Raw genomic sequence first — 17,800 nt, 5'->3', positions numbered from 1 at the left:
GCTAAAGGTTGTAGACCTTATATCTGCAATCCAAGTCACTGGCATTCTTCCAATTGCCTTCATCAATTTCTGATATTCAACAAATTAAGATGTCCTCTGTGTAGGGGAAAGGTCTTAGAGGTTAGAGGAGTTGAAAAGGCTGCTCAATATTATTTGAATTCCATGACTCGGGATTGTGCAAAAGACTCGTGCAAGTTTGTAGGTAACTATGGTGAGTTAAGCAAACACATATGGCGGCATCACCCTGGTGAAGATATTCCTGATTTTGATTATATCATATATAACGGTCGTATGTTTCAAGTCATTGGTCGAATGGTTCGTGTATTACCAGATACGCTCGGTGATCAATCAGAATCACTAGTTGAATTGCTGCGATGGTATCACCAGCAGTTAGGGTTAATTAGTTTAAAATTGAATTAGTAGTTTGATTTGGTTGTAACTTGTAAGGTTTTTGGTAGGGAGGCCCTTCCTAGAAGGTAAGCCCTTTCCAAGAACTTAATTTTGTAATTTGTTCTCTGTATTTGAGTTTTAATGAAAAAAAAATCTTGATGGAGTTCCAACGATTATGAGTTTGTTATGTATTAAGCCCATGTCACACTTGTACTTAATTAATTATCTCTGACTTTTTCTTAAAGTTTACCGTAGTTGACTAATACGACTCGTGTTATCGTGTCTATTGTCTAAATCATCTAATACGAGTTATGTTGCTCAATTCGTGTTACTGGTTTGCAGTTACTTTACTGTTCTGCTATGCATTGGTGTATCTTGTCTGCATTTGTATTGCATTCTTGGTTTGGTTGATGTCTTGTGCTTGTCATGGTTGTTACCTCGTGTCTAAATTGCTAACTGCTGCTACATTAACTGATAGCTAACTGCTGCTGCTTAACTGATAGCTAACTGCTGCTGCTTAACTGCTAGCTAACTGCTGTTGCTGCTAACTGCTTGCTGCTATTCTCTGTCTTGTAATCTGATGAGTATTTGAGTTCCATATCTCATCCACCTTACTGCAATTGCATTGAAAAATCCTTTTACGAAAGCTTGTTACTTTCCGCATCAAATGCAACGTTTCCTGATTGCAGAGCTTGATGCGGGTAATCAATACCTTCTTCTAGTTCTGTTAAACCCCCTGTGCTCATACTGCAGGCCAATAGGCCATTGCCCTCATGAGAGGGCGCAAAAGTCAGTCAAATGGCAGTGTTTATGCACAAGTCAATCAACTTGCTCTAGTGTTTATGCTGAATTTTGATAAAAGATGTGCATAGTTGAGTATGGTTGACTTCTTCTGAATTTTGGTAAAAGTTGACCATAGTTTAATCTTACTAAAGCATTTCAAGAACATCAACAAAATCTAAATAAATGATAATTTACTCCTTTTTTAGTTGTTGGCATTGAAAATCAAAACTATTAACTAATGTCCACTTTGAAATTACCATTGCCACTCATATTAATGTTTGAATAAACTACTACATAATTGTTAACTTTTTTTAATGAAACTGTGCATAGCACATGTGCTAACTAGTTTGAGTAAAAAAAACTAGAAAGTACCAATGTAATATTCCCTCACCCAAAAAAAAAAAAATAGTTACCAATATAATTCTGCTAATTTGTTTATATTAACAATAATGCAAATATTAACAAAGTTTAGTTTGTAATCAACTTTACGAGGCGTTATTATTGGCCTATTTTGGATTTGGGGATAGGGTAAGCGGGTTAATAGGCCACGGGTACGTGATGAACCAAGTATAATGTTATTGTTAGCTGTGAAATTTCATAAAATAAATTTAACCTTACAAACAAAAAATTCAAAGAAAATGGAGGTGAATTAACGAAGTTGAGCTACAATATAACAATAATTTCATGCCTGGGCATCTTTTTAATATAGATTTATAACGACTCGTATTTATAATATTGCATTACAATATAAACCATCTTTTTACAGCAATGGTTACAGAAATGGTTACAGAGACCTGAGAGGAACTCTTTCTTACAAAACCCTGGCCTCTGCTCGTGGCAAAAACACAAATTTTGCCTCGACGCATTCAAACACAATCTCAGCGTATCGTGTAACATCTTCTCCCTGCCTATTCTCTTTCTTTCTTTCTAATCATTTACAGTTGTCACCGGCTATCTGCAGAAGCTGTTCTGCTTCAGCTAACACGACCGATATAACATGATATAGCTAAAAGAATGACACCTTAATATTATCACTTACCAACTTCGCCTTTCATCTGCTTTTTCACCCCTATTGAGGATTTTCGGCATTATCATTTTCCTGTCTAGGAGAATCAGCATAAAACTGGGCTTGATCTCTCATATCTCTAAACATGGAAAAAAAGGAGTTGAGGCTTTCAGAAGAAGCTCCTCCAAGAATCCATAGCAACAGAGAGCTAAAGGAGTTCATATTTCCTGGGTTTTGACCAGTTTCTGGTTGCTGAAGGTCATTTTCAGGGATCGGAAGAGGTTCTCTCCCTGTATTTTCGCTTTGCCGATTTGCATTTCCCAATTGTTCTTGAAGCCCGGGAATATCTGCCTGTGCAGTAGGAGGTATTGGAACATTACCACCACCCGGCCTAAGAACTGAGACTCGAGGACCTGAAGCGTCCTCTGTATTGACTGAGCCAGGATTTCTTGTATTCAGCCGTGTAATGTGCAATGTAGAGGCGAGTATAGTAGAGGAGGTTATGTGGAAATCTGGGTGCTGTTGCATATGTGAACGGCGATTTTGCAAAAATCTTTGTAAAGCAGGGACCTGTAAAAAGATCAAATTATAACTAAAGCCAAGTATGGAACATAAACCAAACGCAAGAGAAAAAAATTACCCGACATATAAAATATACACACACACACCACCACCACCACCACTAAGCCACTTTTCAGTGTACTTTTTTGTCACATTTCTTAGTTCTGTGTAAAAAGTAGATTACTTGTTTAGGGGATGGTGTGGTGGGCGTAAATAAGAAACACAAACATATAAGAACAAAAATGATAGATGTTCACATATTAGCTCTAGACTCCAGAGGGAGCTATAAATTATTTACCTCAAATCTGTTCCAGAAATACAGGATAAGATGCAACATAAATGCTGCAGTAGTAGACAAGGCCAAGTACGAAAACCCTGCAAGAAACAAGAATACATTAAACAAAACTGAAACAAAAGAAATCAGTTTAACATATACAGGTTATCATCATACCATATGCATAAGAGAAGAAGTAGATGTGGAACACCAAGAAATAGAGTAAGAAAAAGCGTGGAAAGAACTTCATTGATATTGGCGTACGAACACTGCAAAAGCCAAAAACAGTTTAGATAAATAAGGTCACAGAACAAAGTTAAGAAAAATATGAGTAAGATCGCATGTGAATTCTTGAAAGTTTGCTACGAGGAAAATAAAGGGAAAATGCTGGTAGTGAAAATCACTGGACTTGCCTGATAAGGGTAAAAAGCTCACACAGCCATACCAATATCAACACCATGAAAGCAAGCAATTGATCATCATAAAATTCGAACAGAAAAAATAGGATGCCTATCATGATCTGTAACGTGGAATGAAATCCATCAGCAGCATATAGAAATAAAGATATTCAAGCATTCAAATTTCTCAAGTACACAATAATTTTGAGCACCCTTACAGGCACAAAGACAAGCGACTCAATGACATGAACAAATATCAGCTGGAATGTTGGAAGTCGATGACGAGCGTGGTGTTGAAGCTGCACTGCAATCATTTTAGGGAAAAGTTAAATGCTTGTTACCTGTCAGCAACACCAGGAGTACTTATGGTTTTAAATCAAAACAAAAAGAAAGAGCAAGAGCCATCAGTACTTAGTGGCATATCGGTAACCAGAGTTTTTTTTAAATCCTAGTCAATCTTCGACTAGGCTCAATCAATTAACTTCTTTCTAAAGAGCACCTTTGCTAAACAATTCGAATCCAAACTTCCTCTCTTGCCTATGATTTTCTTAACTTCAATACTATCTTATCCGGACTCTGGCAAGAGGGCCAAGCAGAAGTACACATTTCAGCATTAAACCTCTTAAACCTTTATTCTTCCTTTGTTCATTTTCTCCATTCTCTTGGCATCCGGCAACAACACCAATTACTATTAGCAATCTGATTGTCTATGCATCAATGTACAGACCTTGTTTCTTGCTGCAGTTTTATGCTGTTAAAGCTCATCTTTCCCTCTTATCTTCGACTACCATAAGTCCATAACAATAGTGAAGCCATTGTCACCTTCTTCAACCCGGCAACAATCAACGCTGACTACTACACTCTACCACTGCCATTCAAATCTTGAAGACAATTTCCATCCAGACACCCACCCCTTCCCCCTTACCTCTCTCTGACATCTGGTTTATTTGACTAACAAAAAAAGGTGCAGAATGGAGGACCAGACAAGGATCCAGCCATGTATTATAGACATGAGTCTGGTGAAAGTAGTTCGTGTACAAGTAAGATAGGAAAAATCTCAGTATTAGCAAGCATCACACATCAACAATGAGCCATATGCTAGTAGTTGATGTCCGCATCCTGCTAAAGCCATATAAACCTGGAAAAAAAACCAACCTGTAAATTTGAGCATCCGAGTTTGTGTCTCTCTCAAGGTAAATGAAACTGACATTGTCGTTGTAAAGAAAACAAAGAGCGACATCATAAGCACCCCACACTTAGCCACCAAATAATCTGCATAAAAACAAGGTAAGGCAAGTCAACCACCAGCAAATAAGCAGAACACTGAAAACTAAGAGCACGTAGACCAAATCCACAAAAAATGTACACTACGCAACAAAATTGATGTAACCAAAATTTTACAAGTTATCTAGTTATCTACTATTGAAGGAGACAAAAGATCAATAACAGACTTCTAACAAGGAACACGAATACACAATCAAGAATGTCAGACAAACCTCCAAAAGTAGCAGAACTTTTTGATGGTTCATGGGCATAACTGAGATTATAGAACTCCTTGGTCTGATAGTTATATAGGTATCCTGCAGAGAGATTTATCATATAAAAATCATGACTTAAGCACACTTAAAACTGTGGGAAAATGTGTCAGTACATACATTGACTACCATTCAAATCATTGCTTGTATCCAATGCCCACTAAGAATGAATAAATTGCTTTAAAAATGATACTATTAAATATCTATTCAGTTATTGAGAGGCATAGACGTGAAAGTAACTTAATTAACCTACAAATGCCACGATCCTGACAACAACCTATTTTCAGGGAGATCCAGATGTAGATGATGTAACTTTTACAACTTGATTGAAGTGGAAAGGCTGACGACTGATATCCACAGCTAAAACATACTCCTTCTATACCCATATATTACGTAATACGGAGTAGTCTATTATGGTTATGCACAGGTATAATTGAAGAATTACTTATTGCATTTGGATTGAAAAATGACCAATGATATTAAATCAGTAGTTTGGAACAGATGATATAAAATCGAATAAAAGTAGTTAAGTGATCTGATGATATGGAATAGGCATGCCATATATGTAACTATGGGGAGAGAAGCAAACATTATTTAGCACTGTGAGGGCAAGCAGCCAAACAGTATTTAATGCCTAAATTAAGCTACAAAAAATTTAAAAGGCTGATATTGAATACTGAGAGCATAATTAATACACAAACAAAAAGAGACATCATATAGGCCAGTCTCACAAACACTTGTTTCCATGGGGGACATGAAAAAGAAGTTCCATTTAAAATTGAAAAGTCAATTCTCCTAAATATTTTCTACACAAATTCCAGAACACATATAATTTATGTCAGGATCTGACTGAAATAGTTCCAATTTCCAAATTGAAGATGTGACACTCAACCTACAGAAGGGAAAAAAATAAACTTCACAAAGATAACTACACATACGAGCAGGTGAATATTGAGCTCTACCTTGTCCAGGAAAATCTAGCAAACTATTCATCAGAATAGTGTCATATCCCACCACCCTATTTATGAGAAGTTGTTGCCACCTGAAAAAGCAGGATTTGGAAAAAGCAAGGTGAGCACGCTATGGGCGACAGACGGAGAGAAACTAAGAGTTAGTACAAATGGCTATTACCCTAATTTTCATGAACCTCCCTCCCCCCCTCTCTTTCTGGATGAAGTTGCGCAAGGTGCAATGAATCCAAGCGTCAAGTTATATAGCAGTATATTAAAATCAAAGAGAGCATAGGTCTTTGTAGTAATGTTTCATTGTTTCTGATACACTAATTCCAATGTTGCCCAATAATCTCAACTGATTATGGGTAAAGTTAGACCTCGGCACTCAATAGGGGAGAGAACTTGGGTATACAAGCACGTAATAAATAATTAATTAATAAAAAAGAACAAGAATTCATGTGCAGGGAGAATAAGAGGCTATAACATATTAAGGAAGATAAAAGTATTCACCTGTTACCAAAGCAAGGATGCCGAGCTGATATGCTAATGTTAGCAGTCCGAACGTTATGACGAGCTTTAGCTTCTTCAGGAAGCAAGAAGTACCCCTAAAGGTAAACAGAAGAAAACACAACGAAGATTAGCAACAAAGCCGGCACCACAACTTTACCTTACTGAATTGCATATGTAGTAGAGGAGGTAACAGAACAAAGGGTGCATAAGCATTGAGATAGAATTCACCTTTTCCATAGTGTAAAGATATGTCGGTTCAAATGCTTTGATTTTTCTCTCAAGCCACTGCACTGAGAACTTGAGAAGGTTAGAAAAACTTCAGAAATTTAACCAACAGGAACTATCTTATCTTGATTAGAGACATGTCAAGATCCCGGTCTTTTAATTTTCTAGCACCTAAGATTGTATAGAATGCTACTGTGAAGGATATTGATCAGCGAAACGTGACAAGCACATCTAAAAGATAATACACCCACCATTTCTTGCATCATTTTCGCCTTTTGAAGTCTAACTTTGACAGCTGATTGCTTAAGAATTTATATAAATCAAAAAACATATGTATTAAAAATATGTTGCCATATTCAAACTTGAAACACAAAAAATACTTTCATGATAATATCTTCATATACTTTCACGAGGCATGTAATAACTTATATTATGCAAACTACGAAACAATTTACTGTCAAAAGTTGACCTATAAACACGAAAACAACCCTCAATCAGAAACAGAAAGAGCATTTTTTTGAAAAGAAAAATAATTCTTATTCTACAATTTGTTTCCAATCAATAAGGAGGAATCCCAATCTCCACAAATTATTGTTGTATTTATAAGGCTTTCTTTGGGTTCTATTGAAGTGGTTCCTTTAACAGTTTCGTTCTTCCAAACATTATCTTATTCTACTTCAAATGAACAAAAAATACATTACTCCCACACAATATATTCTGGAAGCATCGTTCCCATCATTTTGTATCCCCGTGCTAGTCACATGATCATTATCTCCAAATAGAAGATAAGTCTTCAAATCTAATAAGTATTCTACCCCTAAATGTATTTTCTTTCACTGTATAGAACTCCGCAATTTTACCTTACTTAACCTAGGATATTGCTGTGCTGCTCCTAAAATAACCAAAGAAAACATAAGGCCCCCTTTGTTCAAACATGTCTAACTGTCTATAGATGTTATTATTTTTCTTAAGAGGAGCAAAGACCAACACCAGTAGGAGTCCTCTCGGGCATGAGATATTCTATGCATTTGAGGGGATGATATTTTGTTTAAAGACTTAAAACCCTCGTTTACTATAAGACACACTATTGGTGTGCTTAGTAGCAAAGAAAGGGGAGAAAAAAACAGTTCTGAAAGGGTTCACATCTCTGTTTGAAACTTCCGGTTCTAAATTGAACTTTTCATTTAAACTTTAGCATGCATAGCATTATGTAAAAGTAAAGATCAATCTACCTGCAAGCAGATTGAGCCTATCCAAGTGTAAAATTCGCAGCCACTTAGGAATGTCAAGATTCAGGTTAATACCTGCAACATTCTGTACTTGAAATTCAATTCAGCAACATAATAAATCCAACAGAACAAATCTCTGATGCTTAGTAAAATACAAATCATAATTTCAGAAAATCTTAACTTTTTTACAGAACAAGACACCAATCAAACGTGTGACATAGAACTGAACGAAATGTGATTCTAGATTTCTAGAATGAATATAAGAAAATGTCTGAACATTATTAAGTCAAAGGCAATTATCAGAAGGGGAGCACAATGTACCCAGTTCAGATGCTGATGAGAGTTTGTAACAAATTGTTGAAAGGAAGTGAGACAGATATGTGGACAAACAAAATGTAGACAGCTTATAAAGTTACTATTTCCGTTCTGAACATTATCAAATTTCTTACTGATTACCCACAATCAACAGTGACAAATAAAATAGACTTATGGGAGCCAAGGATTTCACATGATATCTATGTTACCTGGACTCTTTATTATACATCAAATACTCGTATTGGATCCTCGACACTCATGGGTAAGGGCACTCGACACTTCATTTCGGACCAAAATCATGCAACTCTTTCACAAAATAGTCGTGCCGAACACTTCGACACTCATGCGTATCAGAGTCCGGGTAACATAGCATAATATATAGAATGCAAATTTAAGAAATCTATACTTCCTCCGTTTTTCTTATAATTGCATCTTTTGATGTTTCACACTTGCCAATGCAAAACTTTAGTCATTAATATCTCTTACTATGCATTAGCTAAAATTATAAGTTGATATTTTGAAAATATATCGAGATGAATGTAACAAGATATCACATGACTATATAATTCCAAATGTATAAATCACAAAAAATTATAAAAGATAATATGTGAATACTGTTAAATTGCAAATGGTGCAATAATAAAAAATAAAAAAAACGGAGGAAGCACTATGTATTAAATTACAAGTAAATAGTGCAATCGAGTAATAGTATACAAGAATATTTAACGATTGCTCCCTCAAAAAAGCTATATTTATCAAAGAGAAATTTCTAAACCTCATATAACTTAAAAAGGATCACCAGAATTAGATGAAGTTTTCATTTGATAGTCATACCGTCAAAACAAATAGCAAAAGTGATTTCATCTTGACCTTACTTGTAGTGCTTCAACTTATCAAAAGTTATTTCATCTACAGATCACGTGGAGGTTTTATGTTATTGATGTCAATAGTCATGTGCTAATGTAACAGGCAGTGAAAAACCAGAAGAAGCAAATGAAATATAATTCCAAGGGTAGGTGAACAAAAATGCAAAGAAGCAATAAACTGCACCAGAAAAATCCACCAAAGACATACCCAAAGAGTTCCCAATAAACGTGAACCATGTTTCCAGAAAAATGATAGGCGTCTGTGCCACTTTCTGAAAAAGTGCAAGATGACTGCTCTTGCAGATTGTTTTGAAAACATGGAAAAAGTTTCATATGGCTCCTCTCTTTCAATTCTACCATCATTAGCAGCTAACTTTGAGCCCTTCCCATCACTGGTAGTTTCTGACAGTGTTTCCGAGTATTCATAATAATTTTTCCAAAACTTGAAATCCAATTTTCCCCTCTTAGCACCAGAAGTAATCCAACTGAACCAGTAGTTCACAGCAAACAAGTTAAACTCCTCCCCATGGGCATCTGGCTCTCGGGGTTCATCAAATAGAGTCCGCTCAGAAGAAATATCCTCAAAATTAGGTTCAGAGTCATTTTGAGTTAGCAGGCCAATACCAGTAATCTGCATCACCAGTTTGAGCATTCATCTTATAAGCAACCATCATCAATTGTTACAACACAAAGACACACTCACACCAGAGAAACCCCGTAAAATAAGAGAACCCAGACAGGTAGTAGAACACATGATGTATACATAAACAGGTACAAAATCACTACCTCTATGGACAGGGCATAAGCAAAAAGAAAAAAATGTTTACATATAAAACCAAAAGTATAAAGAAGATATGGTTTTTAAAAATAGGTTGCATAGCAAAACACCCAATTTACACGAAAGATAACTTATCAGAGTAATTATTACCTTGATGAAAATAAGTTGAGCTTCTGATGTTTTCACTCCTGAGAGCTCACTGGAACAGCCTGGCTGCATAATTTAAATCCAATGTCACAGACATACAAGGCCAAGAATAACATACAGGTTCAGCCTTTTCACTGGGACGAATTACCGAATACACGTTCCCTAATTCTATGTTTTATAATTAAAAAAAATCGAAGCATAAGCCACTCCACCCACTAAGGAGGCCTAAAGAGCCAGTCTATTTCATAATCACTCCCTCTCCCGAACTATCAACCACATTTTATTTGGACAGTCTCGAAAATAATAGGACACTTTCAGATTTCGTGAGTTGGACTTTGAGCTTTCCAATATCATCCATAATTGGAAACAACAATGAGATTAGCCTAATATCATAGCAGAGACCTATAATCTTTGCCAATGAAGAACATAACAAATGTGGCATAAACTTACTAAATCTAGTATCCCCTACTTAAATCACCAAATCTAGTACGGACACATTTTATTTGGACAGTGTGAATAGGCCACTTTCTAGATTTCATAAGTTGGACTTTGAGCATTCCAATATCTTCCATAATTGGTAATTACCAATGCAGAACTGCCAATATCATAGCAGTGACATATAATCTTCAATAATGAAGAACATAACAGTTCTACTAGTATTTCAGCTCACTCAATTCCTCCAAAATAACCAGCCCCCAACAAAAGTGGCATATTATCTAGAGACGGTTCGACCAATAAAGTATATCATTCTTATACAAGGTGAATTAACTTACTAAATCTAGTATCCCTACTTAAAACACCCAATTACAAAATTTCAACACGCAGTTAATACAATTCGAATTATCCGAACCGCGAAATTAATGAAAACAATCAAAATATACCAAAAGAATAAACAGAATTAAAGGAAGGCGCCAACCTGCTGGACATAATTGGCGTGCATAACAACAAGAATGGCGAACAAAGTAACAGCAGTGAAAAGATAAAAATACTCAAGAGCAGCTCGAATTCTGGGCGTAACCATCTGCGAAAACCTCTCCTGAACCCTAATAAACGTCTGTTCAGGATCCATTTCCAAAAACTATATCAATTTCCCCCGAAAATGTTGCTGATTATCGCGAATCCAAAGCTAGGGTTTGTGGAAAATTGTTGAAGGAATTGACGATCATTGCTCAAAATTCATCGGAATAGAAGTATGATTTGCGATTAGCAATGGAGGAGAGAGAAAAATGGAGGAATTTTGGGGCAAAGAGAATCAAGGAGTCATTGAGGTTTCAGCGTTTCCAGAAAAAGATGAGTTTGATGTTTGGTTGTTTACAGAATACAAAGAAGGATAGACAACACCTCTTCATGATGATGATCGCGTGGCGGGTAAGCCCCACGATTTGCACGAGATCATTTTTGTTTACTTTTGTAAAACACTAATAAATTATTCTTAATCATTAAATAGTCCTATGATTAGTGTTTTTTTTTACTGTAATAAATAAGCGAGAATCCTGTTATTAATGGAACATTTTGTGTAATTAATAAAGTATTGAGTGGACTGTGGACGTCAAACTTGTTAAAATCTTCTTAACGGGTGGTATCGTGGTATCCAAGATTAGAGTCTTCTACACTATTTATCGTCATGCCTTTTGTAGCTCTCTTGGTAAGAAACTGCTAAAATAGTTGTATTAAGTTGTCACAATAAATTAAATAAAAAGAAATATTTACACAACATAATTATTACTTTGGAGTTGGGCACATGAAAAAAATAAGGACTATTTAGAGTTGGGCACGTGTCAGGCTGTGTAGGTTCACATGTTGGGCCCCTCGTTCCTCATACCCTAACGGATAGGGTTTATAATGGGATAAGAAAAAACGGCGTGCTAGCAGGCTTTCTTACTAAATGTATTTGGTTAATTGCTTATAAGCGCGCCAACGTGTCCTTGTCCGGGTTCGTGCCAATATCATTATGTATGTGCACAACATGCGGCTCATTATCGTGTCATATCGGGTTAAAAACGAGTCTGTGTCAATCCAGACTAATTTTGTGTAGGGCTTTGACCGTTCACGTGCTAGCACGACTCATGCCCAACTCTAAGACTAGCAAGATTTCAAGTACAATATAAAACTAAAATAAATTTAGATAAGTCAAAATTAGGAAATAAAATATACTCTTACTTCTCAATTCTCTCTTTGGGTTATGGGTCCCTTTTGCTTCTTAATTCCCCTTTATAATCTCACTTTTTATCAAATACGAAGGGAAGTTGATTTTCTAAGAAGATGTGAAATTCTTCCTTGGATTTATCATTTCCCAAATACGAAATATTGGTTTCACGCATAGTTTCTAAACAGGTTACGTCATGCCAATTTAGTGTTCATATCAGTTAATAAATGTTTCGAAAACCTTTTATGCTTACTGCTTACCTAACCAAGTTAATTTAAATATGTCATTATTTTTAAATAACCCGATTTGTTTAGTAACATAGTTAAGAGCTGACCCAAAGATTATTGTGAGCATGATCTTAGTTTGGATTGGTGATGGATATGATCGGATAGGTAATTTGGAACCAATATTAAAATTTTGAATAAAAGTGGTTAAGCGGTCAAATAATATGAAATGAAAAGAGTATCCGAAAAAGGTATGTAACATTCGTAGTATGACTATGGGGAGAGAAGCAAACATTATACAGCTCTGTGAGGAAAAGCATCCAAATAATACCTTATTCTTATTGTTTATTAGGTCAATCAGACCATCTGACCATACCAGACTAGAAAAAACAAAAAACGCTCATAAAAAACATTCAAAGCCATACAATTCAGATCACGCAAAGAGAACCAGGCCTAAGCAAAGTTAATTTTATAAAGGCTGATATGGAATACTGAGAGGGTAGTGAGACCATAATTAACCGACAAACAAAAAGAGACATCATATAAGCCAGTTTCACGAACACTTGTGGCATGAAAGAAAAGTTTCCTAAACATTTTCTATACAAATTCCAGAACACAAATAATTTATCTCAGGAATATAGTTTCCTTGTTCTGAAATCCAGTCAACGTGAGTCATAAATAAGAACCACATTGAACATTCATTAATTTTTGCAAACAGAACCATACAACGATGAGCTAACAGATGAACTAACTGCAATTGTAGGACAGCTCGGACAAGCAACTACCAGTCTAAAAGGCAGGATTCATACACTTGCGCAGTTAAACTACCTGAATCCATAAACTTGAAGAGTTTCTTTCTATGAAAGAAGCGGATTCAGTCACGAAACCTTAAGATTTACATACTACTGTCTACTACTACTCTGCTAACTTACTGTAGAAAATTCAAGTCAGATTCCTTAGTCATCATTGAGATTTACCCCGTAGCACTTAGATAGACGCTTTGAGGTTCCATCACCTAATGTAGAATCTATCATCTCGTACTTCTGATAATGCCCTTTAAGAGCCTCAGCTTGCTGCTTTGAAAGCTTCTCTTCCTCCTCCAACTGCTTCTGTAACAGCAAAGGTAACATGCCAAATGATAATCTGATCAAGAATGAACTTTGAAAGCAAATATGGATCAAGTAATTGGCACTTAGCAGGTTCTGGGAAGTAACAAATATATACCACAACAAAGCAAAAGGTCTATAATCTAGATCATTAGAAAGGCTGTTTCTGAAGGATTTGTAGCAAATTCATTCTCTTCTCTTTTGAAAGAAAAGGGGGAGTGTAAAAGAACTACAACATTTATCCCGTTAAAGAAAATGATAACAATCTTATTAGTTGTTACTACTGATCTTAACAAACCTTTTGCAGGAAGGTCTGTTCAGCTACATGTTGCTTTACCAGGTTCTTCAGCTTCTGAGCCACCTCAAATTGAGGATCTTTTGGGTCCACCCAATACACTTGTATCTTCCTACCAGGCTTAGGCGGACGATCATCGAACATTTCTGGAACTGCAGGACGACCCCTCACTGGTCGTGGCATTCCAGACATCATAAATGGATACGAAGACAACACCTCAAGAATTGATTTTGCTTGCTTTGCATTTTCCAACTCAACAAGGGCACACTTTCCAATGTAGTTTGGCTCGATGTGATTCTGTATGAAATGAATGCTGATCGCCGTACCATACTGATCAAATGCAGTTTTGATGACTGCATCAGTAACCTGGGGTGAGAGATTATCAAGGTACACCGTCCGCTTCACCTTCTCCATAAAGTCAGCATATTCCTTCTTCTCTTGTTCACTTCCCATAGCCAAAATACCTGAACATTCTCCAAATAATATGAATGACTTCATACACATATCAAATATCGAACAAAATGGCAATCTAGATATATCTTACAGACAATAAGAACATTCCACAAAACAAGGACGAAGGAACTCCTAACAGTGTCTCTCCTTAGGAGATTAGGACAAGAAAATCAAATTTGGTTCAAGCCACCACTTGGGAGTTCAAACATTGAAAGCCGTACAGGCTTTTTATTTAATATAAGTGCTCCAACTGATATCATGAATCCTTCTTTTAGGACTGCTAAACATCACCCTTGATCCAAAAGCTGAAATGTTCCAAACATTGGAACTTTGATTGAATGCAGTCTTATCAATTAAAGGAAACTGCCATACATGTTATCACATGTCACCGGACTGGACTGATTGATTGAATGCAGTCTTATCAATTACAAGCTGGTGTTTTGGCAGTGAGCAGTCATTCACTAAAACTAGTGTGTTAACTTAAGCCAGAGTCAGAAATTCAAATATGACAAAAGGATTACTACAAAAGATAATTGACAGCATGAAATGAAGAGAAAGGGGAAAGGGAACCAGCATGAGTAGTTGAAGTGATGAATGCCTGAATTGTGGATGGAAAAATGGTAATCCAATTGTCTGGCGAACGAACAGCAGGCTGTAGTGCTGTACTCAGACACGATCATGTGTCTAAGTGTCGGACACAAATATTTATAAAAAAATTCGCTTAATGTTGGCTTGAAATGGAGTGTTTAAATGTGTCATAATAATGTTCAAGTGTCGAGTACCCGAGACGGGTACTTGAGGTGAGGTGAAATGAAGAGTCAAATGGTACCTAAAAGCCTAAAAATGGAAAACTAAAATCTTTACCAACCTATAATAGACAGTTTGCAATGAACCAACAGACATACTAGTACATATTGAGCATTGAAACCTTGGAAAATCTGCTTCATCCTATACTGATTTGAACATTTCCAGTCATAACATAATTCCACCAGAACCATGACCTAGAAATGCCGTATTATTATGACTTAAAATGACCCAAAAAAAACCTAGTTTTCCGATAAATTTATGATAATTTCTACTAGGCAATTCATCGAACACTTGGTGAGCATTATCAAATCACAGCTTAAACCCTAAACGATGAAACATCAAAAGTACACCGACTATTCAATTTCAATTTTTTGGGTTTTCCATCAAACTTTTGATGATTTATTTCAAAAAGAAGTGTCAATTTCTAGGGCTTCGCGGTCATCCTTTTGGTAAGATAAAACAAATTCGTGGATAGTTTCAACATAATTTACATAAATAATTTAATTTTAACAAACAATTGAGGGGCTGGGGCGATAGGGGTGTGAATAATTCGATTCATAACATGTGCATTTGTCCGGTAATTTGAAAGAATACAAAGGGGAAGGGAAAAAAAGAGAGAGCAGCACATACCTGGAATGCAGAAAATGAGCTGGTGATGATGATGACGATGGAGGAGGAAAGGATGGTGGCGGTGGTGGTGGTAGAGGCGTATGGTGCGTTGTGGTGTGTGCGTTGTGGTGATGGTGCGTGAGACTGAGGAGTCAGAGTCGGCAAAAGGTGGACCTTGTGTTCCTGTGTGTCGTTAAGGGCCCGTTTGATTCACCTTATTTCAGGACCGTATTACTTATTTCAGATTTAATCAGATCAGATCAGAAGAAATAAGTTCAGATCAGACCAGACTAGACCATATCAGATCAGATCAGAGCAGATTACTATTATTATTATTGTTATTATTATTATTATTATTATTATTTTATTATTATTATTGGTATATGTTTATATTATTGTTATTATATTTAATATTTTATTACTATTATTGCTTTAATAAAATATAATATTGTTATCGGTGCAATTAAAATCTATTATTTAAGGCATAAAACAACATTAACAAAACATTCAAATTTATCATGTCTAAATTAAAACCATTAAGTCCAGATCAGAAATGATATGATCAGGTCATGTCCATATCAGAACTGATTTTAATAGATCAGAACCATTATATATCCATACCAGAACTGATAGGATCAGATACTGATCATGTCCAGATCATGTTCAAATCTGTAAAGATCTTGTCTACATCAAAACCGATCCTTATAGAACCAATATGTTCATATCAAAACGTACAGATCATGTGCAGATCAAAATCGATATGTCCAAATTATAACTGGTCTAGATATCGACTTTGTACATATTATGTTCAGATCAGAATTGATCTGCAAAGCTCATGTCCATATAAGAATTGATTTGTACATATTAAGACCAGATCAGAACTGGTCTATACAAATCATGACCAGATCAGAACTGATCTGTCCAGATCATGTCTAGATCAGAATCGATCTGTACAAGATCATATCCAGATCAGAACTTATATATCTAGATCATAACCGATCTATCTAGATCATGTATAAGTCTATCTAATATAAGGAATAGTTAAATCATGAGAAAAGTCAAATAAATTAATAATAACAATATTATAAATTTGTGCAACATTTATTTTACACATAAGTCGTTTAATATTAATAAATGTAGATTTTTGTTTAAACTTAATTCAGAAGAATCAGATCAGATCATACCATATCAAATCAGATCAGATCAGATCAGAAAAAATAAGTTCAGATCAGATCAGAAAAAATAAGTTCAGATCAGATCAGAAAAAATGAGTTCAGATCATATCAGAAAAAATAAGTTCATATCAGATCAGATCAGAAAAAATAAGTTCAGATCAGATCAGGAGAAATAAGGTGAACTAAACAGGGCCTAAGACGAGGAAGTGTTTTTTTCCTTCCTTTCAATCCTCGAGTGCCATAGATACTCCCTCGTTCTCTATAATATTGCCCATTTGACTTTTTACAGTCCCTAAAACACGACCTAAAACATAAATATTCCGCTCCGTTACATTTTAAGTGCCACAAATGAATTTGACGTGGATTTTTAGGCACGGGAAAAAAATTACAAAAAGGACGTTTTTTTTTTGTTAATTGAGTGAGTGTGTATAATTCGTGAGAGTATATATGTAATTATTACATGGGGTCCACTTTTAAAAATGGAAACTAGGTTTTTGGCCCGTTCTACGCACGGGCTTTTTTTTAGAAAAATAACTAAAAGTACAGATAGTAAATACTCATACAAAGTATTATACGGAGTACTACATAATTATAATAATTTTATTATGCCTGATAGCTAGTAAAAAAAAAAAATCAATTACCACACTTACATTGTTATAGATGGTAATTAAAATGCGTTCCTCCAAATTGATCATGAAGTAAAAACTATTACTTCGTAGTGAATACTCACCTCATGAAAAAGAGCAAAATTCCACTAAATAGAAAATGAAGTGAGAAAGTTCGGATGAATATCGAATAAAAGTTGTATGATATGATGTACGATGAGGGTGATTGTGGTGCCTCTGGGTCGTATGTTATGCCCTGCTTTTCGGATGTCGGGATATAGTAAGTTGAAAAACAATTCAAGTTGGTAAATGCCACATCGACTGAAGTGAGAGTAGCAAGGTGCATGTATTATATACAGAGCTGCAATTTATTGGCAAATCAACAAATCAATTAATAAAGGAATTATGAA

At 35.6% G+C, this 17,800-nt stretch overlaps 2 protein-coding genes across 4 annotated transcripts; both read right to left on the bottom strand.

The window, feature by feature from the left end:
- Nucleotides 1–1,844: 1,844 nt before the first annotated feature.
- Nucleotides 1,845–11,344, bottom strand: LOC110775809 (membralin-like protein At1g60995). 3 transcript variants are annotated; one of them, XM_021980408.2, is made up of 15 exons: nucleotides 10,887–11,344; nucleotides 9,974–10,036; nucleotides 9,254–9,676; nucleotides 7,868–7,949; nucleotides 6,639–6,700; nucleotides 6,411–6,505; nucleotides 5,910–5,989; nucleotides 4,909–4,992; nucleotides 4,568–4,684; nucleotides 3,631–3,716; nucleotides 3,428–3,534; nucleotides 3,192–3,283; nucleotides 3,039–3,115; nucleotides 2,213–2,749; nucleotides 1,845–2,137 (listed from the first exon to the last, which is right to left on the bottom strand). In XM_021980408.2, the coding sequence occupies exons 1-14, from the start codon at nucleotides 11,037–11,039 to the stop codon at nucleotides 2,243–2,245; spliced, it is 2,028 nt and encodes a 675-aa protein (XP_021836100.2). In that variant the 5' UTR covers nucleotides 11,040–11,344; the 3' UTR covers nucleotides 1,845–2,137; nucleotides 2,213–2,242. The 3 variants fall into 3 exon arrangements, with proteins under 3 accessions (XP_021836100.2, XP_021836101.2, XP_021836099.2); XM_021980409.2 differs by having other exon boundaries at nucleotides 1,845–2,128; XM_021980407.2 differs by having other exon boundaries at nucleotides 1,845–2,749; nucleotides 10,887–11,343.
- Nucleotides 11,345–13,010: 1,666 nt separating this feature from the next.
- LOC110775824 (uncharacterized) lies at nucleotides 13,011–15,810 on the bottom strand. The gene is made up of 3 exons (XM_021980423.2): nucleotides 15,632–15,810; nucleotides 13,745–14,205; nucleotides 13,011–13,449 (listed from the first exon to the last, which is right to left on the bottom strand). The coding sequence occupies exons 2-3, from the start codon at nucleotides 14,192–14,194 to the stop codon at nucleotides 13,297–13,299; spliced, it is 603 nt and encodes a 200-aa protein (XP_021836115.1). The 5' UTR covers nucleotides 14,195–14,205; nucleotides 15,632–15,810; the 3' UTR covers nucleotides 13,011–13,296.
- Between the last annotated feature and the right edge of the window lie 1,990 nt (nucleotides 15,811–17,800).

Source organism: Spinacia oleracea, chromosome 4 (assembly GCF_020520425.1).
Source record: "Spinacia oleracea cultivar Varoflay chromosome 4, BTI_SOV_V1, whole genome shotgun sequence".
Lineage (NCBI taxonomy): Eukaryota > Viridiplantae > Streptophyta > Magnoliopsida > Caryophyllales > Amaranthaceae > Spinacia > Spinacia oleracea.
Note: the sequence above shows the minus strand (reverse complement) of the source record. Positions and strands in the feature narration are given on the sequence as shown.

Coding starts and splice junctions, on each gene's coding strand:
- LOC110775809 (XM_021980408.2), bottom strand. CDS start 11,039: ATGGATCCTGAACAGACGTTTATTAGGGTTCAGGAGAGGTTTTCGCAG. Junction 3,717..4,567: donor TCGGATGCTCAAATTTACAG/GTTGGTTTTTTT, acceptor AAATGATTGCAG/TGCAGCTTCAACACCACGCT. Junction 3,535..3,630: donor AGTCGCTTGTCTTTGTGCCT/GTAAGGGTGCTC, acceptor TCCACGTTACAG/ATCATGATAGGCATCCTATT.
- LOC110775824 (XM_021980423.2), bottom strand. CDS start 14,194: ATGGGAAGTGAACAAGAGAAGAAGGAATATGCTGACTTTATGGAGAAG. Junction 13,450..13,744: donor AACAGACCTTCCTGCAAAAG/GTTTGTTAAGAT, acceptor TTGCTGTTACAG/AAGCAGTTGGAGGAGGAAGA.